Raw genomic sequence first — 25,552 nt, 5'->3', positions numbered from 1 at the left:
GTGCGGGAGACCAATTTGGGCAGCACAAGTATAGCGGTTCTGGAGGGGTGCGTCTGAGCAACAGTTACAGATATTAAAAATAGCCCCTTTATTAGAGCTCCCTATAGATGTTCCCTGGTCCCTGTCAGTGTTTCAAATGAGGGGTGGGCGTGTCCTAACGGTCCCTGCCAGAAGCACAGTAGGAGAGGGACAGCCAATCACAGCCCTGCAGTCACACAAGCACAGACAGGCTTCAGTTCCCTATCAGGTCCTGCTAGCTTCTGATTGGTTCCTGTCCTACAGTGCAGTGAGCTGAGTAACACCGGCTCCCCTGCACAGCCTGGGAATTCAGGAAGCAGGAAGTGCAAAAGAAGGTTGGGATTATTAGGGTTTTACGTTCTTATTTTTTACACAATGTCTCCTTTAACATATTTCATTGGACATTTTTATTACATCTCCGGAAAAAAGTACAAAATGATGTTACAGTGTCGAAGCCCAATTCGTTATGAAAAATACAAGATATCTTTGTCTTATTTCTTGTAGGTTTTCTTGTCACAAAATCCTAGTAAATGAGATGGGTTCTAAACGTCTAAAAACCGCTTGGCAGTCCGGACTGAGAATTAAAATAGGCCCTGGCATTTCAGGTACACAGAGGCCCAAACAGCCCCCACCAGCCCACTAAATACCGACTTTCTATAGCAACTTATAGCAGCCCCTCTGGCATTTGCCAGAACCCACAGATTGCCAGTCCGGGCCTGGCAGTAGAGGTTCCCTTTTAAGAAGAATCGTGTGGCAGTGAAAGGGTTAAACAGGGAGAGTCTGGGGAAGGAGGGGGAGTGGCTAAACCTGCAGTGGATCCTATTTCATGCTGCCAGTGACGGGCTCAGCTTCTCCCTTTGACTTTATAATCACTTACTGATGCTTCCCTTCTGCAGCTCCTCTCTCTGTACTTTCATTAGAAGCGCTAAACTCGCAGACCCACAGAACAACTGTTCAGTAACTGAGCCTCAGTCTGTCACTCAGCCTCTCACGTGACCGCCCAGACCCCCGTCTCCTGCACATGAACCCAATGCACTTTCCGTCCTTTTTGTTGTATAGTGTTTCAGAGGAGCTGTCCATTGGCTCTGGGTTGGCACATGACAGAGTGACAACCAATCAAAGCGGCCATGGGCGGGAATACGTCACTGCCTCAGCCAATCCTAGAAACCCAGGGCGGGAATTGGCTACTCTTATTGCTGCTGCTATTGCTACCGGTGGGGGAGTGGGCTTTAGATTGTGAGTGGAAGGGCTGCAGCTCGGTGTGACGCACTGTGGGCTTCATTCTCCTTTTTCCCCCTCAGTCGCCAACTTCTCCCCCACCCGCGTCTGTGGGTTTCCCCTCGGAGGGAGGGACGCGCTAGAGCCGTGTGAGAGTGGCTGCAGGTACACACAACCCCTCGCTTCGCACTCTCTGTCCCCTTTGCTTCTCTCTGTTGTGTCTCTTTCTGTTTCCGTGTCGGAGTGTCTCCCCCGTGTGTCCTGTCCCGCCGGGCGGTGCTGCCGGTTGGTGGATGTTCTCATCTTGTTGTGACAGGAGAATGTGTGTATGTCCCGGGCCCAGGCGCATCGGTATGTATCCTCCTCCTCCTCCTCCCCCTCCTCCACATCTTTCTCTTCTGCTGCTGCTGAGGGGCTCACACATTTCTACATCTTCCTCCTGTGCCTCCTATTGTATTTATATACTGATACCTGTGTCTCCTATTGTATTGTTATATACTGATACCTGTGTCTCCTATTGTATTGTTATATACTGATACCTGTGTCTCCTATTGTATTGTTATATACTGATACCTGTGTCTCCTATTGTATTGTTATATACTGATACCTGTGTCTCCTATTGTATTGTTATATACTGATACCTGTGTCTCCTATTGTATTGTTATATACTGATACCTGTGTCTCCTATTGTATTGTTATATACTGATACCTGTGCATTATACTGGGATTAAGGCCAGGCAGGAATGTGTTACCTGTGCATCATGTTGCAGGACTGTGACTCCTCATACTGCAGGGATTGGGCAAAGGCAGGTGTTAAAGTCGGGGAGAAATGTCAGGAATGTTAAACTGTGCATCATATTTCAGACAGGGGGTGCAGAGCAGAATAATGAACCTGTGCCTTATATCATAGGAAGAGTCGGCCAACACTGGGGATGTAGCACGTGTGTGTCTTGTTGCCCAGCAACTAGCTAAGTGGGGGGCTACAACAATGTGAAACGTGCAAAAGAAGGAGCACCGACAGGAACTATATGATACTGAATTGAGGAAACTCTGAAAATTTGGGGGTTACATGGGTGTCTGAGATCTGTTCCTCCTTGAGGAACAAGCGCTCCCTGTATTTCCTTCCCCTGTCATTTGTTGGGTGGCTAAGGTTACTGGGAGTACTGGTCTTGGGTGGCTAAGGTTACTGGGAGTACTGGTCTTGGAACAGCTACAGGACAGCTGATTGCTCTATGATTGATATTGGAATGGCCCCGTTACTTAACCCTTTCCTGTCCTGCAGCCCGCCATCCTCTCATAGCTAGAGACTGTCGGGAGAGTCTAGACAAAGCATCTCAGTTACAGCCGAGGTCTCTGCCAGCACATGTGGGTGTAAATCACAGGATTAAAGAAGATTTGAAGGAGTAAAAGAGACCGCTTTGCTATCTGGCACCTTGTCACTTTATCATCACTCGATACACTTGTCATTAAAACTTCTGCTAATTGGGTTTGTTCCTGCTTCCTTACTGCCTGCCTCTAGGCTCCATAGACTTCTGCTTGTAAACTCATCCTTTTGATATAATCACTGCATGCAAAGAGTCAGGCAGCCCTGTAATAAGGTATCCATAGAGGTTGTTACACATCTTGTGGGTTATCTTCATTCGTCACACTGCTGCTAGGAGTGGCTTGTGTGTATTGTACGGTTATTATGTAACTTGTATATAAATAAACCTGAAAGCATTTCATACAGGGTCCCTGCTCCCTAGAACTTACACTTTATTGATTCTGAAGCAGCAGCCAGAAACAGATAAACCTGACGTGTTTTTTAGAATTCACCCTGGTCCTCCCCGTGTCTGAGTGTATTGTATGCAGTGTAGGGAGATGTGCGGGGCACCCATGGGTGATTCCTGATACCAGTGCTATTAATAGTAAAGGATAGAAATGGGGTCTTAAGTAACTTTTTTTTTTATTTTATTTTTTATTAAAGGCATCTTGCTGAGTGTCTGCAAAGTGTTGCTTTATGGCTTGAGGTTGTTCACCTTTAAATTAATGTTTAGTATGATATAGATAGTGATACAATTAGCAAATGGTTTATTTTTTATTATTTGTGATTTTTGAGTTATTTAGCTTTTTATTCAGCAGCTCTCCAGTATGCAGTTGCAGCAATCTGGTTGCTAGGGTTCTAATTGCCCTAGCAACCATGCATTGATTTGAATAAGAGACTGCAGGAGAAACACTGATTAGAGGTTTAGAAAGGCAGTTGTTGGTGTTCGGCATCATGCAGGGCTACAGAATACTGTGAAGCTTCTCCTTGTGTGTTGTGTTTGCCCCAGGAGTATTTTTACATAGGATTCCTCTTCCTAAAATCTGACACGGACATAAATGAACAAATAATTATGCAAAATAATCTATATTCGTTGAAAGGTCAATAATAGACCTGTAATTAGCAGCTTCAGCTTTGTTTTGTCTCAATCTTCCAGGTTTGTTGTGTGCTCTTAAACCTATTGAGCTGCAGGGTTAGATATACAGGTATGGGACCCATTATCCAGAATGCTCGGGACCTGGGGTTTTCCTGATAAGGGATCTTTCCGTTATTTAGATCTGTCTTAAATCTAATAAAAATCATTTAAACATTAAATAAACCCAATAGGCTGGTTTTGCTTCCAATAAGGATTAACTATATCTTAGTTTGGATCAAGTACAAGCTACTGTTTTATTATTACACAGAAAAAGGAAATCACTTTTTAAATTTAATATTTCATTATAATGGAGTCTATGGGAGACAGCCATCCCGTAATTCGGAACTTTCTGGATAACGGGTTTCCGGATAATGGGTCCCATACCTGTACTAGTGATCTTTCCCTTTGCCATGCAGCATGATGCTAACCAGTATTCACTATGTGATATACAGCTCTTATCTTCTGGAGATATAACAACTGTTTGATCTCTTACCAGGGTTTAGGGATAGTGGCAAGTAGGTGATATTGAAGCTCCTTAACATTGCCAGTCTTTCCAGTTGTCCATTGCAGGGTTTTGTACGTCTGTACAGCAAGTATGGTTGTCTTGTAGGTTGTGTAACATTGGACGAAATGTGATCACTTACATGTTTACTTGTACTTACCTGCTGCATTTAGGTGCATTATACTACACTTGGTCCATGACTGGTGATATTTACATTGAGTGGTTTGTAAAGAGTCACAGGGGGAGATGTGGGTTCTGGTCTAAAGCCGGCCATAGACGTGCAGATTTTATTCTTTCTATGACAAAAGATCATTTGTTTCAATGTAACGATCTACAACTAACCATTCAGATTAAATAAAGTCGTGAAAATAACAAATCAGATGATGCTCGTGCCATTAATTGACACAGTAATCATATGGAACTTATGTCCAACAATTAGTAGTGACCGTCACCCAGTGATATCGTCAGGATAGGCAATCCGTGCAGAGATATGATCATTAGCTGACAGAAATCTTCTAACCTGTCTGATCAACTAAACCGCTGATAAATATCAGTATGATTATTCCTGGTCCACACGTTTTCGTAAATCCTATGAATCTTTATTTCATACAACTACATCTTTGCGTCTATGGCCAGCTTAATGTAACTTCTTTGTAATTGCTTTGACTGATCTGGCAGATTTCTACATCCCCTTTGCCAACCCCCTTTACCAACCAAGATACATTCAGACCTGATATCATTCTGACCATTAAAAATCTTGATTGGAGAGGACTTTTAGTCCATGTATGTGGCCTATGACCAACAACACTACCTGGGTACCCTGTGTAATCACTTTGATTAGCGGACTTTGGTCCAACTCTTTGTTGGTCCAATTGACAAAGATTCCCCTCGTTTGGCATCTTGACCATATATGTGTACCAGTGAGTGTATATCCAGCTTAAGTTTGCTCCAACAATTATGATCTCGATATGTTCATATTAATATACAACTCAGCCCTAGGCTATATCATGTTGTGCAATGTTCCGAGACATTTGAGCCCAACAGTAGTCCATCTGACACTTGGAATAAGCAGTGCACACTGTCGGCCATTTATAGTGACTTATGAGCTGTTATGTAAGATTTGCTGTCCAAATGATCAAATAAATATCCTCTCTGTGTTCATTCAACACCTGAGTTATGAAAAGCTTCCCCACGCATTTCTGTCCTGTGATACTTCAAGTGGGAGCAGCATGGCTTCTATAAATTCTACTTTCCATTCATCGTCTGTTTTATGGCATTTTTATCAGGCATGATGGTGGCATTTATTCTCATGCATGCTCTACCAGTTTATTTTTGTTTGTTGTCTTTGTTCTTTCTTAGACAAAAGCTTGAATTAGTCCATAGTGTTTGATGTTGCCTTTGCCTACTATATGTCTCATGGATTTTTGTTTTATTTTCCAGGCGTGCCAGGCAGAAGTTGTTCTCCCTCCTTACTGTTTGATGCAATGTCGGCTCCAACTCGGCTTCTTTTCCCTCTGATTAGAAACTGTGAATTTGGCAGAATATGCAGTTCTGTATGCTACTGCCACCACAAGCATCTTTGTTGCTCATCAAGCCACTCTTCGTTAAAACTAGGGTCAGATACGAGGCACGTATCAGCCTTTCACAACCCCAGATGTGCTCAAGTGAGGAGATACGTAACTACTCCGCAAAGGTTTTACCTCACCCCGCCACAGGTCAACAGTATTCTCAAGGCCAATGAATACAGTTTTAAAGTTCCAGAGTTTGATGGAAAAAATATCAGCTCCATCCTTGGGTTTGACAGCAACCAGTTGCCAGCAAATGCTCCAATTGAGGACCGGAGAAGTGCAGCGACATGCCTACAGAGCAGAGGGATGCTGCTCGGTGTATTTGATGGACACGCCGGTTGTGCTTGTGCTCAGGCCGTCAGTGAAAGACTCTTCTATTACATCGCGGTTTCTCTGCTGCCTCAGGAGACTCTGCTTGAAATTGAAAATGCGGTGGAAAGTGGCCGAGCTTTGTTGCCCATATTACAGTGGCACAAGCATCCAAACGATTATTTTAGTAAGGAGGCTTCAAAGATGTATTTCAATAGCTTAAGGACCTATTGGCAAGAGTTGATTGACCTTAACACGGGTGAGACTACTGATGTAAAGGAAGCGCTTATTAACTCATTTAAAAGACTAGATAATGACCTTTCTTTGGAAGCACAAGTTGGAGACCCAAATTCTTTTCTGAACTACTGGGTCTTGCGTGTCGCTTTTTCTGGAGCTACCGCTTGCGTGGCTCACGTAGATGGGGTAGATTTGCATGTTGCCAACACGGGTGACAGTCGGGCGCTTCTTGGTGTCCAGGAGGAAGATGGGTCATGGTCAGCAGTGACAATGTCTCACGACCATAATGCTCAGAATGAATCAGAAATAATAAGAGTCAAATCAGAACACCCGAAGGAGGTTAAGACTATCGTCAAACAGGATCGACTTCTTGGATTATTGATGCCATTCAGAGCTTTCGGAGACGTAAAGTTTAAATGGAGCATTGACCTCCAGAAACGTGTTGTAGAGTCTGGCCCAGATCAACTCAATGACAATGAGTATACAAAATTTATCCCTCCTAACTACCACACCCCTCCGTATTTAACTGCTGAGCCAGAAGTGATATATCATAGGTTACGACCAAAGGATAAATTTCTCATTTTGGCTACTGACGGTCTTTGGGAAACCATGCACAGGCAAGATGTGGTAAGAATAGTAGGAGAGTATCTAACAGGAGTTCATCACCAGCAGCCTCTAGCTGTAGGAGGCTACAAAGTCACTCTGGGACAGATGCAAGGGTTATTAATGGAAAGAAGGGCCAGGACTTCTTCAATGTTTGAAGATCAAAATGCAGCCACCCATTTAATACGTCACGCGGTGGGCAACAATGAATTTGGAGCTGTAGACCACGAGCGTCTGTCAAAAATGCTCAGTCTGCCAGAAGAATTGGCCCGGATGTACAGAGACGATATTACAATTCTAGTGGTTCAGTTCAACTCACACGTCATTGGAGCACATCAGAATAAAGATCAGTGACATACAATATGCATGTATTACATATAGCTACCAAAGTGGAAGGGGTAAAGCAACTTGATCTTTGAAGGAAAACATAATTTCTAAGAATAATATCCCACGTGCTGATGCATTTACAGTTGCTCAAGAGTTGAATGCCCGGATCAATGCAGAACATGTTTAATAACCAATTTTATGCAGTTTTGGGACTGTTTTTCTGATGTATTTGCTCCACGTGTTCTCTATGCAGTTGCAGCACTTATTTAATGCTCATTATTTGGAAACATGACTTGGGGGAGGGGGATCCTTTGCAAAATTAGGCTTTTGTTGGGGAATATGGCAAACTACAATCTTCTGTATATTGTGGTTGTTTTTTCAGTATCTAAAGTATCTGTCTGCTGCACTGTGTGCAATAAACAACCCTTAGTATGAACTCCATGCTTGCAGATGTTGGGAAAGTTCCTGCAAATACTCCATGTTTTTTTCTATGTTTGCATATCCAAATCCCATTCTTTTGTTTCTTGCTTCCTTGCAACTCACTATTTTAGGATGCTGATAGTACCTACGTATAATTATCAGCATCAAGGAGCATGATCTTGATTGGGATGTGTCTTCCACATTTAAGCATGGCCGCTGTGTGAACCATTGAAAGGTTAAGATGGCACAGTTAGTGTCAGACACTTTGTATGAGAAGGTGAATTGTGCTTGAACAGTTTCCACAAAACTTCACACAAATGTGACCGGTTACCTGTCATTGCTTAGAGTTCTCTTTGAAGGTTTTATTGCTCCCCACAGCTTTAGGGCTGGGACACACTGGGCGATTTGGGGAGATTTAGTCGCCTGGCGACTAATCGCCGCGACTTTCCGCGACTTTTCTCCCCGAATGCCTCCCCTCGCTCTGCGCCTGGCTAAAATGAAAAATCGCCTGCGCTAATCACACGCGGCGATTCGTTTTCCGAAGTCGCCCGAAGTTTCCTCGTGAGGCAACTCCCCAAATCGCCCAGTGTGTCCCTACCCTTAAGGCTGAACAATTAGTGGTAGATACATTGGTTGTGCATAGAGGCTTTTTGGGATTGGCTGATGGTAAGAACCTATAGGCTGTAAACCACATATAACTGGCTGGATATTATTAGTGTCATGGTGGTGTCACCAGAGGACCCAGCTAGTATTAATTGTGAGCTGTAATGCAATGAATACTCTCCAGGGGCAAACTTGTTAATGTCTTGATGCCTTTCATTTAAGTTCCTTGTGGAGGTGCCTGTGAATATCAAGCCTTGGATTAGGGGTCTCTCTTTCTTGAAACTCTGCAAAGGGAGCTGCTGTAACTAGGCCTGGGGTTGCTTGTTTATATTTAAAGGAAAACTATACCCCCCCAAACAATTTAGGTCTCTATTAAAAGGTAGTATGTGCCATTGGGTAATCATAAATAGAAAATTGCCACTTTAAAAAATAAGGGCCGCCCCCTGAGATCGTAAGATTCACTGTGCACACATACAAACCACATGTAAGGTCACATGAGCCAATTAACAGACAGAGTTCTGCCTTTTGCTTCCTCACTTCTTCCTGTTACAGTTAGTGTTGTAGTATTTCTGGTCAGCTGATCTCTGAGGCAGCACAGATAGAGTCACGAAATGGTGGTTCAAGGCAAGAGATGTAAAAGGGCAATATTTATGTAAATATATATTCGTTTGGTAAGATTCTTTAATATGTCATTCAATTTGAAGATAAACTCTGTTGCTTAAGTATTCATTTTGGGGGTATAGTTTTCCTTTAATAGGGATGCACTGAATCTACTATTTTAGATTCGGCCGAACCCTCGAATCCTTTGTGAAAAGATTCGGCCGAATACCGAACCAAATCCAAATTTGCATATGCAAATTAGTGGTGGGAAGGGGAAAACATTTTTTACTTCCTTGTTTTGTGACAAAAAGTCCAGAGATTTCCCTACCCGCCCCAAATTAGCATATGCAAATTTGGATTCGGTTCGTCCAGGCAGAAGGATTCGGTGCATCCCTAATAATTAATCGTATTGGATTACCTGTGTCCCATTTAATCCCAAGCACCATCCCTTGTCTTTATTTATCCTTTTATAAGGAACATCCATGAGATTTTAAAGAATGCATCTTAAGAGCTGTACTACATCTGGTACGTGAAGAGCAGTGCAATTGAAAAGTAATGTCATTTTCCTTCTTAGCAGTTGTGGGAAATTACCTGCTACAATTGTTTATCCCTTATGATGGGCTCCTTCTCTGTAAACCTGAGACACCTTCGGTTAGTGGTGGATGTGAGGGATTTATTTATAAAGGTCCATTATCTCTCTGAAACACTCCTGGTGGAAGAGGAAGTTTGTCATAAATGAATGATGTAATAGTGGTCTCTGATAAAATTAATCAAATATGAATATTATAACTAAATAGGCAAATGTTGTACATTTTCATGCACTGCTCAGTTTGAGGGGAATTGTCAGGGTGAGGTCCATTGGAATCTCAGAGTATCGGGTGCCATGAGTAAAGGGAGACCAGTGCAGTAAAGCCCACCCTCATCTATAAATACTTCAGAAAGAAAGAGTATGTGCCCAGTATGTGATATGTGCACTCACACATTACTGTCTATTTAAAGAGATCCTCATTGACCAACATCTGATTTTCTGTTGAAGACAAGGGAGAAATGAATACCTACTAATTTAGGCCCCAGGAATGTTGAATCTGATTCTGGAGCTGAAGCTGATTCAGACTTGACCTGACTGCACATGGTGATTTCAGAGACGAGGACCTGAAGCAGTGTGTGATAATGGCCGCCACCCGCTGTGCTGCCTTTCATAATAATGTACAATAAACTAGGGATGCACCGAATCCACTATTTTGGATTGGGCCGAACCCCCAAATCCTTTGCGAAAGATTTGGCCGAATACCTAACCAAATCCGAATCCTAATTTGCATATGCAAATTACGGCTGGGAAGGGGAAACAATTTTATTTCTTTGTTTTCTGACAAAAAGTCACGCAATTTCCCTCCGCACCCCTAATTTGCATATGCAAATTAGGATTCAGATTCGGTTCGGCTGGGCAGAAGGATCCTGCTGAAAAAGGCCGAATCCTGGATTCGGTGCATCCCTACAATAAACAGGCCTGGTTAGGGGTGTTGGACTGTGGTTTGGACTGGGCGGGGGGGGATTTGACTTTAGAAGGTTTCCTTTAAAGCTTGACTTAAGTTAACTTTTAGTATGTTCTAGAATGCAACTGCCTTCATTATTTATTTGATATTGTTTTTTGAATTTGCCTTCTTCTGACCTTCTCGGCTTTTAAATAGGGGTCACTGACCCCATCTAAAAAAAACAAATGTATCGTTATTGCTACTTTTTATTGCTCATCTTACTATTCAGGTCTCTCCTATTCATATTCCAGACTCTGTAATCAGTGCATGGTTACTAGGGTAATTTGGATCCTGGCAACCAGATTCCTGGAGAGCTTGCTGAATAAAAAGCTAAATTCAAATCCACAAGTAATAGAAAAAAAAAAAAAATGAAAGCCAATTACAGATGGTCTCAGAATATCACTCTCTAAATCATACAACTCCATTAATTACACCCAGTCCCCATTTATCAGTTGCTCTGGGTGCAGATAGTCTTCCTTCCTTAACAGTCTCCTTCTCCCAATTGACTCTAGGGTTCCTTTATCTCCCGTGTGATGTTCAGGCCGGACACTAAGAACCCTGTATATTTATTTGTACTGTGTGTCCTGCTCATTCTTTTATGCAGCCTATAGTTTTATGTGTGTGTGTTTATAATATGTAATACACGAGCTATGAATATCCTTGTAAAGGGTTTAGGGGATTAGTGATGTCATCAGTTATAATCTAAGCTTAGTGATGTCATTTCTGTCACATGACTCGCTGAAACTTATAATAAATAAATTGCCCCCTGTTGGAGTTTTATGACCTGTATAAATATATGGTCATGTAACTCCTCGGTAACCTATAATATCCTTATATTTTAATAGAGGGGTACTTTATTATTTTCATTATATTCAATATACATGTATAAATATAACTCTGGGATAAGTAACCATTATATGGGATGTAATAATTCATATATCGAAGTGTAAGCTCCATACTGTACATATATATATACGAGTTTATAATCATGTGACTACTAGGGATGCACCGAATCCACTATTTTGAATTCGGCCGAACCCACCGCGAAAGATTCAGCCGAATACTGAACCGAATCCTAATTTGCATATGCAAATTGGGGGTGGGAAGGGGAAAACATTTTTTACTTCCTTGTTTTGTAACAAAAAGTCACGCAATTTACCTCCCTGCCCCTACTTTGCATATACAAATTAGGATTCGGATTTGGTTCGGCCTGGCAGAAGGATTCGGCCTAATCGTGCATCTCTAGAATGCTCATACACTCCTCATGTCTTCTGACTCCTCTGCCCTGGCACTAACACGGAGATGCCACTAACACTGGCAGGAGGGGCTTCAGGGGCCACTAACTCTCTGTTCTCTACCCAGTAGGGCCTTGAATTTATTGCCACACAGTGAATGTAACGAACTGCTTCTCCCAACTCATCTGTTACACTATTTACAGTTTTTCTCTGTTTATTGCATCTGTTATTACTTGTATCCAATCTTTATACTCCATAGACTTTAAGAGGAATTTCTAGTTGAATGCTGTTTGGTAGATCATTGCTTGTATTTTATTAAATACTTGATGAAGTTCAATGTGTGACGTGTGTTTTGTTCCCCACCTGCTGCTCAAATTGGGGGGTTAAACCCTGGAATGTGATCAAAGAAACTGGTTATCAGAATTAGGTACAGACATTGGGCAGAGGCTTTTATGCAGATCCATTCAGTATATTTCTTATACATTACTTGTTATAAATGGGTTGTTGACTTTTAAATAAACTTTTTAGTATGTTATAGAATTTTTCAACTTTTCAATTGGCCATTTTTTATTGAGAGAGAGAGAGGTATGCAGTAGATACAGTGTGTTTATATAGTACATAAGATCATCAAATTTTTTGTAACTGCCTCTGGCCTCATAAGTAAACTTAATGAGGGGGATAGAGGATTTAATTAGGTAGATTAGGGCTCATCCAGTTTTTTTGGCATAGTATAGTAACACTCTGGTCCTCAAGCGGCCTGGTTTGTGGTAAGGACATTGTTGATAATTCCTAGTAAGCAGAATGAGGGAGACCCAATATGTGGCCAGAGTTTTATTATTTGTGTCCAATAGGAGGCTATGGTCAGGCATTTCCATACCATGTGGTAGAAGTTGGGTGTTACATCGAGGGCAATGGTCGTGGGGAGTTTTCCCCATGCGCTCAAGCTTGACTGGGGTTACATATAGTTGATGAAAGAGTTTGTAGTGTATTAGTCTGTCTCAAATCAAGGAAACATCAAAGGAGGCTGGCACAAGCCTGGACCCACACAGTAGTAAGATCAAAATCAGATTGTAAAAGGTTAAAAAGATTACATTTTATTCTCCATAATTAAGGCCTGATGCGTTTCGTGTCTACCAGGGACACTTAGGGGCAAATTTACTTATGGTCGAATATCGACGGTTAATAAACCCTCGATATTTGAATGCCGAATTGAAATCCTTCAAATTCCAATATCTAAGTCGAAGGATTTACCGCAATTCGATCAAACGATTTTTGTTCGACCAAAATAAGATAACAAAGCCTATGGGGACCTTCCCCATAGGCTAACATTGACTTCAGTAGGTTTTAGGTGGCGAACTAGGGGGGTCAGTTTTTTTTTGTTTTTTTTTTTGTTTTTTTTTTTTGTTTTTTTTTTTAAAGAGACAGTACTTCAACTATCGAATAGTCGAACGATTTTTAGTTCGATTCGAAGTAGCCAAATAAAACGTTTGAAATTTGAAGTTTTTTTTTTCTTCTATTCATTCATTTGAACTAAGTAAATGGGCCCCATAGTCATAGGCTCGAATCGAGCTAAGAGGTTTCTACATATGCTCAGTGGCTTCATCCCAGTCGTCTTGGGATAGAGTAGGTCTGTATTCTGACCATTGTGCTTGGGCAGATGTGAAAGTTGAGGGGGTTCCTCCCAGAATATTGCAGTGTAGGTTTGCCGTTAGTTTTGTGGGATTGTCGGCTGCGAGGGTATCTTCTATATTGGTGACAAAAAGAGTAGGTGAGAGGGTGCTGAACTGAAGGCAATTGCTGTTTAGTGATCCGCTGTTGTAGGATATGAAGCAAAGTTGGAGTCTTTGATAAGGTCTTTTAGATATTTGATACCTTGAGGGCCAATACTGAAAGTTCTCTAGTACACAGAACTGTGGGCGATTTGAGTTGCCCCATAAAGGGAGAGACATGGTAAGAAGAGGGGGTTTATATTTGAGGTATTTTAAGGCTTGTAGCCATGAGGTATGGGGGACAGTCTTAGTCGGTGGGAGATTGTCCAGGTCCGCCATTGAACAATATGGTATATTCCTCATGCCTTCCATGGATCCTATCAGTAAACATTGGAGGGTCATATTGGGGTTATAGGGACCAATAGAAGTAGTATATTTGTGATGCCAAATAATATAGCTAGAAGTTGGGCAGGGCTAGGCCAGCCTCGTTGTATGGTGCGGTTAGTTTCTCCCAAGCGATTCTTGGGACTTTCTTGTTCCAAATAAATGGTATTAGGTGTGTGTTGATTTTTTAAACCTTTTTTTCTCTATAGGTTTTTAATTATTTGCCTTTTTCTTCTGACTCTTTCCAGCTTTCAAATGGGGGTCACTGACCCCGTTTAAAATAACAAATTCTCTGTAAGGCTACACATTTATTGTTATTGCTCTTCGGTCCCTCTCCTATTCCAGTCTCATACTCAAATCGATGCATGGTTGCTAGGGTCATTTGGATCTTAGCAACCAGATTGGTGAATTTGCAGACTGCAGAGCTGCTGAATAAAAAGCTCAATAACTTTAAAAAATAATAAATAAATAATAATAAATAAAAACCTATTGGTTTCAGAATATTACTCGCCACATCAAAGTTAATTTTAAAGTGAACTACCCCTTTAAGGCATCAACCCTGCAAATTGTATCGATTATAAATGACAGGGTTCAGATGTCTAATAAATGTACATTACTTGTGGTATAATCCAATCACTAAGTGCATATACAAAATCAGACAAATGTCCCCCCCACCACGGTTCTCTCCCAAATTACCCTACCAACCATGCATTGATTTGAATAAGAGACTGGAATATGAATAGGAGAGGCCTGAATAGAAAGATGAGTAATAAAAAGTAGTAATAACAATAAATGTGTAGCCTTAAAGAGCATTTGTTTTTTAAATGGGGTCAGAGACTCTTATTTGAAAGCAGGAAAGAGTCAGAGGAAGACGACAAATGATTAAAGGGGACCCGTCACCCAAAGAAATTATTCAAAATCCTATTTTATCACATTAGTCAAGCAAAATGAACTTTAATTACACTATGTAAATTATTTGAATCTTGTTTCCTTCAGTCTGGGATTTCAAAATTATAGGAAGCAGGCAGCAGCCATCTTGTGGACACTGTTATTAAGACAAGCCTTTTGTCATCTCAGAATCTTGTTTGTGCACCAGAATGGAGGACCTGATGTCCATCCCCATGCCCTGGCTACACAATTAAATGGTAAAGAGAATGGGGGAATGTGGGGAGAGCAGTGACATCTAGGAAGTGCTGAATGGAAAGTGAAAGTAATTGTCTGCCCCGCCTCTATGCCACTGGCATAGAGGAGTGACAGACATTATTTGATTGACAGCTGAGATTTTTAAATGAGCTTACAACAGCTATGAATGCTTTAAACATGAAATCCAATTTCTATTTTTTATTAGTTTGAAAAGGACTTTTATTATACAGATTTTTGTGTCTGGGTGACAGGTCCACTTTAAACAATAAAAATAATAAATTATGAAGACCTATTGAAAAGTTGATTAGAATTGCCTATTCTACACAATAGTCAAAGAACCACCTCTTTAACCTTCATCTAATCCATAATACAGTCCATCATGTGACTTCTGCCCTACTTATCAGATGGGCCTTGGCCTTAAAGGAGAAGGAAAGGCTAAAATTAAGTAAGCTTTATCAGAAAGCTTTTTTTATTGAATATATCAATATAAATATACCAGTAAACCCTCAAAGTAATGCTGCTCTGAGTCCCCTGTCAAAAGAAACACCACATTTCTTTCCTTCTATTGTGTACACATGGGCTTCTGTATCAGACTTCCTTCTTTCAGCTTAAACCTCCTGGGCTAGGGCTTGGGCATGCTCAGTTTGCTCCTCTTCCCTCCTCTTACTGCTGTAATCTGAGCCCAGAGCTATGAGTGAGCAGGGAAAGACTAGGCAGGAAGTGATGTCACACCAAACTAATATGGCAGCTGCTATTCTAAACAAACAGCACTTCTAGAGCTTTTTACTCCGGTATGGTAAAGAATTATGCAGAATAAATCTAGTGTTATAGCTTGCACTATTGTGGCTAATCTATTGGCAATAAACTCTGTAGCTTTCCTTCTTTAAAGTAGAATTCAACCCTAAAGTTATAAAACCCTACCCTACATAGACTCCCCTCCTCCCCCCAGTGTCACCCCAGGCAAATGGCCCTAACGTTTTACTTACCCCTCAGTGCAGACGCCATCTTCTTCTCTTTGGAAACCTTTAGAATGAGACCGGCGTGGGGGTGCATGCTCAGTTGGATCAATGTTCTGTTTCACGACACTGCACGAAACTTGCGGAAATTGCAGAAGTGCCGGTCTCATTCCAAAGATTACCGAATCGGCTGAAGATGGCGCCCATGAACTCCAATGCCCGTGAACTCCAATGCCTGAATCTGCACCGAGGGGTAAGTAAAACATTAGGGGCATTTGCCTGGGGTAACACTTAGGCTGGAGGGAGGGGGGTCTATGTAGGGTAGGGGTGGGTTTATTTTTTTTAAATTTAGGGTTGAATTCTCCTTAAGGCAGCCTTAATTTGGATACCCCACCCTATGCTTAAGGGTAAGGCCACACGAGGAGATTCAGGGAGATTTTGTCGCCTGGCTACTAATCGCCTTGTCTTTTGAGCAACTATCTCCCTGAACTGCCTCAGCGTTTTTCCCCATAGGCTACAATGAAAAGTCGCCTGCGTTAATGCACACACGGCGATGCGTTTTCAATAGTTGCCTGAAATTGCCTCACCGAGGGCTAAACAAACATTCTATGAGCCACACACAATATGGCCACCTACCCATGCACCACAAACTGATCAACTGCACTTTATCAGGTTTCATTTTTTAACCTGTCCTATTCTGGGACCAGCTGTACAATAATATCAGTATTCATATTGGACACCTGGATCCCACCATTATACCTGACCTCAAGCACCCCTCTGGCCAGTGTGCAATGGTGACGCTCTGTGGAAATGAAACGAGTGGGGTGAAAGGACTGGCAGTTGGTTTGTGTGGAAAAGTTAAACTATGACAAAGAATCCAGAGCCCACCAGGAACGTCGCCCAATGGCTAGTAGACCAGTCCAACGTTAAACAGGCACAATTACAACTAAAAGAAACAATGTTTCTGCAGTTGGTCACTTTAAATACTAGCTTAATTATGTGGTATAAAAGCAGTGTAACTGAGGATTCCTATGTGTCTCTATGTAAAGGAAAAAATACGGAAAAAACGAATGGAAAATGTGACGGTGAAGATATCGGAAATGCCATCAGTTCCCCCGGCCCTTGTATCTGAGGATATCTAAATAAATAAATAAGCCGATATTGATCTTTCGGCCATATTGTTGAAGGTTTCCTGCAATCAGTAATCCACGCTGGGCTCCGGATGATTTTACTACGACTCCGATTTTCCATCAAGGGGTCAGTGACAATTAAGTCATAATCCCAAAAGGCAGAGAAATGTGTATTTATGGCAGAAGACTCCAATGGAAAGAAAAACTTGTAATATCAACTGGACAGTTTTTAGCTGCTTGTGAAACTCTGTATTTTCTCTAATATCCACTTATATATATCCATCCATATTCCAATCTCTCCTACCTTTCCATGTACTTTGGACAGGCCAAGGGGGGCTGATAGGGTTAATGCAAAACACAACCCCTAAAAATAGCCAGACGTGTTTAATGTGCTCAGTAATGGCAGGAACCTTTGGCGAGATATGACTAAAATACTGCCTCTCACAGTTATTACACTATACTCAACCAACCATTGGTGTAATACCGTGCTTCTTAAAGGGGTGGTTCACCTTTACGTTAACTTTTAGTTATGGAACGGCTAATTCTAAGCAACTTTTTAATTGGCCTTCATTTTTTCTTTTTTTATCATTTAATTATTTGCCTTCTAACTCTTTCAAGCTTTCAAATGGGGGTCACTGGCCCCATCTAAAAACAAACGTTACAAATGTGTTGTTATTGCTACTTTTTATTACTCATCTTTCTATTCAGGCCTCACCTATTTATATTCCAGTCTCTTATTCAAATCAATGCATGATTGCTAGGGGAATTTGGACCCTAGCAACCAGATGGCTGAAATTGGAAACTGCAAAGCTGCCAAATAAAATAAATAACTCAAAAACCACAAATAATAATAAACAAAAACCAGTTGCAAATTGTATCAGAATATCACTCTACATAATACTAAAACGTAACTCAAATGGGAACCTTTAACCTATTGGCCTGGTCCCAAAATTGGGTCTCCATGATGTGCAGATCAGGTCGTCTTTAATGCAGTCATAATTCCTTCTTCAGCAGATAACTAGTGGCTGAATTATAACTATTTATACATTTACTTTCACAAAGGAACTTGGGCGCCAGTGGTCCTTAACCAGGAACATAGATTTTCTGAACAAAAAGGCACTTTGTTTGTACACCAAATATTTACACGGTGTCTGCCTCCAGTGTACCAGGACCTTACAGTGTTCTCCAAGGGATTTCACTTACTATGCCTGTCCTGAGCCCTACAGTCTGGCAGGTATCAACTGGGGACCTACCCCACACTAACTCCCCTTGGTGGAGCACAAAGCTGCTTACCCACACTCTTATCTTTCTGTCTGTCTATCATCTCTCTATTATCTATCATCATCTTATTGTATCAATCTCTATCATCATTTTATTCTATCTATATATCTATCTTTCTCTCACTATATCTATCTATCCATCTATCATCTATCTATCTATCTATCTATCTATCATCTATCTATCTATCTATCTATCTATCTATCTATCTATCTATCTATCATCTATCTATCTATCTATCATCTTATTGTATCAATCTCTATCATCATTTTATTCTATCTATCTTTCTCTCACTATCTCTATCTATCATCCAGCATCATCATCCAGCAATAAACAGTTCATACAATTGACATGACAATTTCAGAGCAAATTAAATAAATAAAATAATTAATTGAAATATATTAACCAAAACGAGTTATTAGTAATAACCTAGTATATCCTATAACAAGAGTTACACACCGCTATACACTTCATTCACAGGGTGCCTTATCCCGGACTTGACTGAGACTTTGGCTACCTTAGGGTTTAATTGTCTTACTAAGACCTCCTACCTCAGGTTCTACCACAGCAGCCTGTATTACTCCATAACATACTCCCTACCTAAGGGAACAATCACACACGGTGATACAATTGTGAAATGTAGGTTCAGGTAGAGCCACAAGCAGTCAGCAATCATAATGTCCAGGCTGTACCACAGGACAAAAAGAGCTTTACTTACTTTTTGTTTATTTCAACGTTTCGGCTCCTAATTCAAGCCATCTTCAGGAAGACGTCTTGAGTTAGGAGCTGAAACGTTGAAATTATTTTGCACTAATATGAAGTCCTGTGAGTGCGGTTCTTTTTTGAAGTTTTGTATCACGTTTAACCAGCACCCAGGCAGTGACTACACTTGGATTTTTGAGTGCACCAGCATACAGTTGGAGATCAAGGTAACAATATCCTAAGACATTGTATAGACCTATAATTACAGGTACCTGTTATCAAGAAATTTTGGGAAGGCCATCTCCCATAGACTTTTTTTGAACAAATAATTACATTTTTAAAAATGATTTCCTTTTTCTCTGTAATAATAAAACAGTACCTTGTACTTGATCCAAACTAAGATATTGGGGGTTGCCTCTCACTCATATTGCTGCCCTTAAACTCAGGCTATTCCACTGGACCCATTCGCTGTCCCCTTCAAGTTAGGGAGCCATGGAAAAGCCCAGCACATGCTGAAAACCTATTACTGTACATATGTGACTGCTCTTCATGAGAATCCACTAGCAAGTTCCCCCTTCCTCTTACAGTTGACACAGAGAGGACTTTTAGCTCCAAGTGTAGGGGTGCTCATTTATGCCCCATTGCACCCTATCACTTGTGCCCCGGGTGATACATACATTAAATCCCAGGTCCTGGGAATTCTGAATAACAGGTCCCATACCCGGCCTTTTACAAAGGTGTTTGGTTCTATTTTTGACAGGTTATTGGAAATGAACAATAAAACATTGTGCCCCCAACTTTTTCCTAAACTGTTTGCTTCCTAGGCAGGAGCTGCTCTTGTTTGTCCTTAATTCTGCCCCCGACTGTGACAACTGGTACAATCTACTATGGGTGCACATTCTGAATTCAGTTGTATATTATTATCATGCTTTATTTGTAAGTCCCTGCCCCAGTGGAGCTTACAATCTAAGGTTCAGTAGGGCCAATTTTTATTTCTGAATTTTTGAAATCATAGGGAGGAGATAGCTCCAATATACATATTGTAATGCATTTATTTAATCACACATTATCTCTAAAATATCATACAAATAGTTACTATATACTTTGTCTCTCAACACCATATTACTGTAAGCACTTTAACTCTATCCAGCATCTTTTTCCATAGTCGGTTTCTCATAAATTATCCTGTTTACACTCCTTATTTACTGGTCACCTGATCTAACATCCCTACAAATCTATTCCATGGGGACCATGTCTTCCACTATAATTCACTATTATTATGATATATACAGTGTTAATTCTTTTAGCTGTCTAGTTTCTTATACAGAAACCAACCATTTGATTTATGTGGTATAGGACCAATTTTATCAGGAGTCAGTTACCCTCCCCGTATGTTTTTGGAGAGTGAGAGGAAACCAAAGTACCGAGAGGAAACCCAGACGGACACATGACGCAGAGAACATACAAACTTGTTGGAGAAAGTGTCCTGGCTGGAATTGATCCTGGGACCCCAGCTCTGCACTGTTCCCACAGACCATTTCACTTGCTGCACATGATTTACAGAGGTATGTTCTGATGTACAAAGAAGCCCTCAGTGAGCTGGAGAAGGTTCCTGTTGAGTTAACTAGTGACAGAGTTGTTTGGGGTCCCACTGCAGCTCCTGGGTTGTTCTAGGGATCCCCAACCTTTAGAACTCATGAGCAACATTCAGAAGTAAAGGGAGTTGGGGAGCAATACTAGCATGAAAAATGTTCCTGGGGTGCCAAATAAGGGCTGTGATTGGCCATTTAGTAGCCCCTATGTTGATTGTCAACCTACATTGAGGCTCTGTTTGGCAGTACACTTGGTTTTTATACAACCAAATCTTGCCTCCAAGCCTGGAATTCAATAATAAGCACCTGCTTTGAGGCCACTGGGAGCAACATCCAAGGGGTTGGAGAGCAACATGTTGCTCACAAGCTACTGGTTGGGGATCTCAACTCTCAGATTCCAAAGAAAACAAATGAAAGTCTCTTTATTGCCCCATACTTTACATTTACAGCTTCACAGCCCCCACATGGATTATAATATTAGGCTTTGGTCATCAAATATTTTTGGTAATCTCATTATTTTAAGACATATTATAATCTGTGCATTAATACAATTCTCCCATATTCATATGCTGGAAACAGGGTCACCATATAGGCTCCTTGGTGGCTTCTTCTGCCCATCTCTATCAAATATCCTCATGGGGCATTAGTTTGTCCATGACTTGAATATAGAGAGAAAGAAGAGTGGATAAACAATGTATATAACAACACAAACAGGGTGGTCATAAAACTCAGAGACAAGTTTAGCGTTGTGCAGTGATAATGAGGCCTTCAAAAACCTTAAAGGGATACTGTCATGGAAAAACATGTTTTTTTCAAAACTCATCAGTTAATAGTGCTGCTCCAGCAGAATTCTGCACTGAAATACATTTTTCAAAACAGCAAACATAGTTAATTATATTCAATTTTGAAATCTGACATGGGGCTAGACATATTGTCAGTTTCCCAGCTACCTCCAGTAATGTGACTTATGGTCTGATAAACTTCAATCACTCTTTACTGCTGTACTGCATATTGGAGTGATATCACCCCCAGCAGCCTAACAACAGAACAATGGGAAGGTAACCAGATAGCAGCTTTCTAACACAAGATAACAGCTCCCTGGAAGATCTAAGAACAGCACTTAATAGTAAAAGCCAAGTCCCACTGAGACTGATTCAGTTCCATTAAGTAGGAGAAATAACAGCCTGCCAGAAAGTAGTTCCATCCTAAAGTGCAGGCACAAGTCACATGACTGGGGCAGCTGGGAAACTGACAAGATGTCTAGCCCCATGTCAGATTTCAAAATTGAATATAACAAAATCTGTTTGCTCCTTTGAGAAATGGATTTCAGTGCAGAAGTCTGCTAGAGCAGCACTATTAACTGATGTGTTTTGGAAAAAACATGTTTTTCCATGACAGTATCCCTTTAAGGGGGTTTCTAGTATCTTGGCGCCAACAAGAGGTCAAAGTAAGAAATGCCCCCAGCAACTGGCAGTTCTGTCATTTGACTGCATTATGTAACTTGCACTGCTAATGGGGAAGCTCACCTTTCAATTATCTTTTACAGAACTTATTCTGGTCTTGATTATTTATTTCATGTTGTTTTTGTTTTCAGGATTAGTTTTTTATTCTGCCCTTTTCCAGCCTGAAACAGCTGGATGTCTGGTGCTCTGGCAATTGCAAGCACAGGCCATATTGGCTGCAAGTGCTCAGTCTAATGTTTATTTTAATCTGTTCATCTTTCATTCTGACTTCTAAACACCTGCTAGATTGCTGGAATAAATTAGCAATTAGATCAGAAAGCAGTTAAAGCTTGAAAGGTTAAAATATGTAATTATTTAAAATAAAAAAACTAAAAATAAAGACTAAGTGAGAACACTGATATGAGATTATATATATATATTTATTAATAAGATAGAATTAATGAGGTAGAATCATTAGGGGGAGCCAAGTTGTTCATTCAGACCCCAAGCCAGTAGTGATGCGCGGGCCGGTCACATGCTGGATTTAATTTGATGAGAAGCACAGGGCCCCTTAAAGGTGGTCATACATCTAATGCTCCATTCATTTGGAGAGGAGGCCAATCAATTTTATATTTGTCTGATTTTCTATTTGAACTTGGCTAAATATTGCGGATATGATTGTGATTGGATTACTATAATGTATATAAGTAATATACATTTATTTGACCTCTGGTCCCTTTCATTCATAATCAATGCAATTTGCAGCCTTAAAGGGGTGGTTCACCTTTAAGCAAACATTTAGTATGTAATAGAATGGTCAATTCTAAGAAACTTTTCCATTGATTTTCAATATTTATTTTTTATAGTTTTATATTTATTTGCCTTTTCTTGTGACTCTTTCCAGCATTCAAATGGGCGTCGCTCACCCCATCTAAAGAACAAATGGTCTGTAAATCTACACATTTTATTATTTTATTTCTCATCCTTCTAGAAGGGTCCTGTCCTATTCATATTTCAGTCTTTTATTCACATCAGTGCATGGTTGCTAGACTAATTTGGACCCTAGCAACCAGATTGCAGAAATGGCAAATTGGAGAGCTGCTGACTAAAAAGCTAAATAACTCAAAAACCACAAATAAAAAAATGAAAACCAATTGCAAATTGTTCCAAAATATCACTCTCTACATCATACTAAAAGTCAACTCAAAGGTGAACAACCCCTTTAAAGTGGTAGTTTACCTTTGAATTTACTTTGTACTCTAACTGTATGATGTAGAGAGTGATATTCTGAGAAAATTTGCAATTGGTTTTCATTTATTATTATCTGTGTTTTTTAAAGTTATTTCGTTTTTTTATTAGGGATGCACAGAACCAGGATTCGGTTCGGTATTCGGCCATTTTCAGCAGGATTCGGATTCTTCCAAATCCTCGTGCCTGGCCGAACCAAATCCAAATCCTTAAAATCATGTAAATTTTTATTTTGCAGCGTACTTTATCCGTGGCTCGCTCCCCCCCACACTGATTTGCATATGCAAATTAGGGTTCGGATTCAGTTCAGTATTCGGCTGAATCTTTCACAAAGGATTTGGGGGTTCGGACAAATCCATAATAGTGGATTTGGTGTGTTCCTACTTTTTATTCATCAGCTCTCCACTCTGCAATTTCAGCAATGCATTGATTTGAATATAAGACTGGAATAGGAGAGGGATTGAGCAATAACAAATGTGTAGCCTTACAGAGCATTTGCTATTTAAAATAGGGTTAGTGACCCATTTGAAAGCTGGAAAGAGTCAGAAGAAAAAGGCAAATAATTAAAAACCTATAAAAATAGAAAAAATGTATTCCAGTTTAAAAGTTGCTTAGAATTAGCCATTCTATAACATAGTTAAAAGTTCATTTAAAAGTGAACACCCCCTTTAAAACATAAAGTAATGTATAAGAAATAGACTGAATGGATCTGCATAAAAGCCTCTGCCCAATGTCTGTACCTAATTCTGATAACCAGTTTCTTTGATCACATTCCAGGGTTTAACCCCCCAATTTGAGCAGCAGGTGGGGAACAAAACACACGTCACACATTGAACTTCATCAAGTATTTAATAAAATACAAGCAATGATCTACCAAACAGCATTCAACTAGAAATTCCTCTTAAAGTCTATGGAGTATAAAGATTGGATACAAGTAATAACAGATGCAATAAACAGAGAAAAACTGTAAATAGTGTAACAGATGAGTTGGGAGAAGCAGTTCGTTACATTCACTGTGTGGCAATAAATTCAAGGCCCTACTGGGTAGAGAACAGAGAGTTAGTGGCCCCTGAAGCCCCTCCTGCCAGTGTTAGTGGCATCTCAGTGTTAGTGGCATCTCAGTGTTAGTGGCATCTCAGTGTTAGTGGCAAAGGAGTCCGAAGACATGAGGAGTGTATGGGCATTAGTCACATGATTATAAACGCATATATAGGTACAGTATGGAGCTTCAATACATGGATTATAACATACCATATGATGGTTACGGATCCCAGAGTTATATTTATATATTATATAATGAATAAAGTACCCCCTTGAGTAGAATATAAGGATATTATAAGTTACATCATTTTATACAGGTCATGGAACTCTGATGTGACTTCTTATATCCTGATATTTTGCAACAGGGGGTCATTTATTTATTGAAATAAGTTTCAGTGAGTCATGTGACAGAAATGACATCACTAATCAGACTTTATAAGGATATTCATGGCTCATGTATTTCATATTATACACACACACACACACACATAAAACTATAGGCTGCATAAAAGAATGAGCAGGACACACAGTACAAATAAATATACAGGAGATAAAGGAGCCCTAGTGTCAATTGGGAGAAGGAGACTGTTAGGGAAGGAAGACTAACTGCACCCAGAGCAACTGATAAATGGGGACTGGGTGCAATTAAAGGAGTTGTTCACCTTTTAGTATGATGTAGATAGTGATATTCTGAGACAATTCGCATTTTTTATTATTTGTGGCTTTTGCGTTATTTAGCTTTTTATTCAGCAATCGTGTTGCTAGGGGCCAAATTACCCTAGCAACTATGCATGGATTTGAATAAGAGACTGGAATATGAATAGGAGAGGCCTGAATAGAAAGGAGTAATAAAAAGCAGCAATAACTATACATGTGTAGCCTTACAGAGAATTTGTTTTTACATGGGGTCAGTGATCCCATTTGAAAGCTGGAAAGAGTCAGAAAAAAGGCAAATAATGTAAAAAAAAAACCAATTGAAAAGTTGCTTAGAATGGGTCATTCTATAACATACTAAACAGTAACTTAAAGGTGAACCACCCCTTTAAAGAAATGAACTTTGCATTTTCATGGAATATCAACTATTCACTGACCACTGGTGTGAGTGACAGACTGGAAGATGAAAAGGAGACCAGAGAAACAAGGAAGGAAATGTGCTTTCTGGTTGCCTCCGTCTGAAACAATGGAGTCTCACAGAGATCAATGTGTAACAGCCCTGAAACCAGTGGAAGGAGGAGCCACACAGACATGTGTAGTGTGAATTAGTGCAATGGCATTGTAGTGTGTGACTTTGTGTAAAACCAGTAGCAGCATTAGCTT

General features: G+C 40.4%; 1 protein-coding gene across 1 annotated transcript; it reads left to right on the top strand.

The window, feature by feature from the left end:
• Window positions 1–1,266: 1,266 nt before the first annotated feature.
• Window positions 1,267–10,728, top strand: pdp1.L (pyruvate dehydrogenase phosphatase catalytic subunit 1 L homeolog; the record flags this gene model as incomplete). Its single annotated transcript, NM_001094221.1, is given in 6 exon segments — window positions 1,267–1,401; window positions 5,617–8,025; window positions 8,246–8,308; window positions 9,201–9,227; window positions 10,070–10,570; window positions 10,638–10,728. A coding segment is annotated over 1 exon segment (1,587 nt).
• Window positions 10,729–25,552: the final 14,824 nt, after the last annotated feature.

This window comes from Xenopus laevis, chromosome 6L, assembly GCF_017654675.1.
Source record: "Xenopus laevis strain J_2021 chromosome 6L, Xenopus_laevis_v10.1, whole genome shotgun sequence".
NCBI classification, from domain to species: domain Eukaryota; kingdom Metazoa; phylum Chordata; class Amphibia; order Anura; family Pipidae; genus Xenopus; species Xenopus laevis.
The sequence above is the reverse complement of the archived record's forward strand: the minus strand, read 5'-3'. Positions and strand labels throughout refer to the sequence as shown.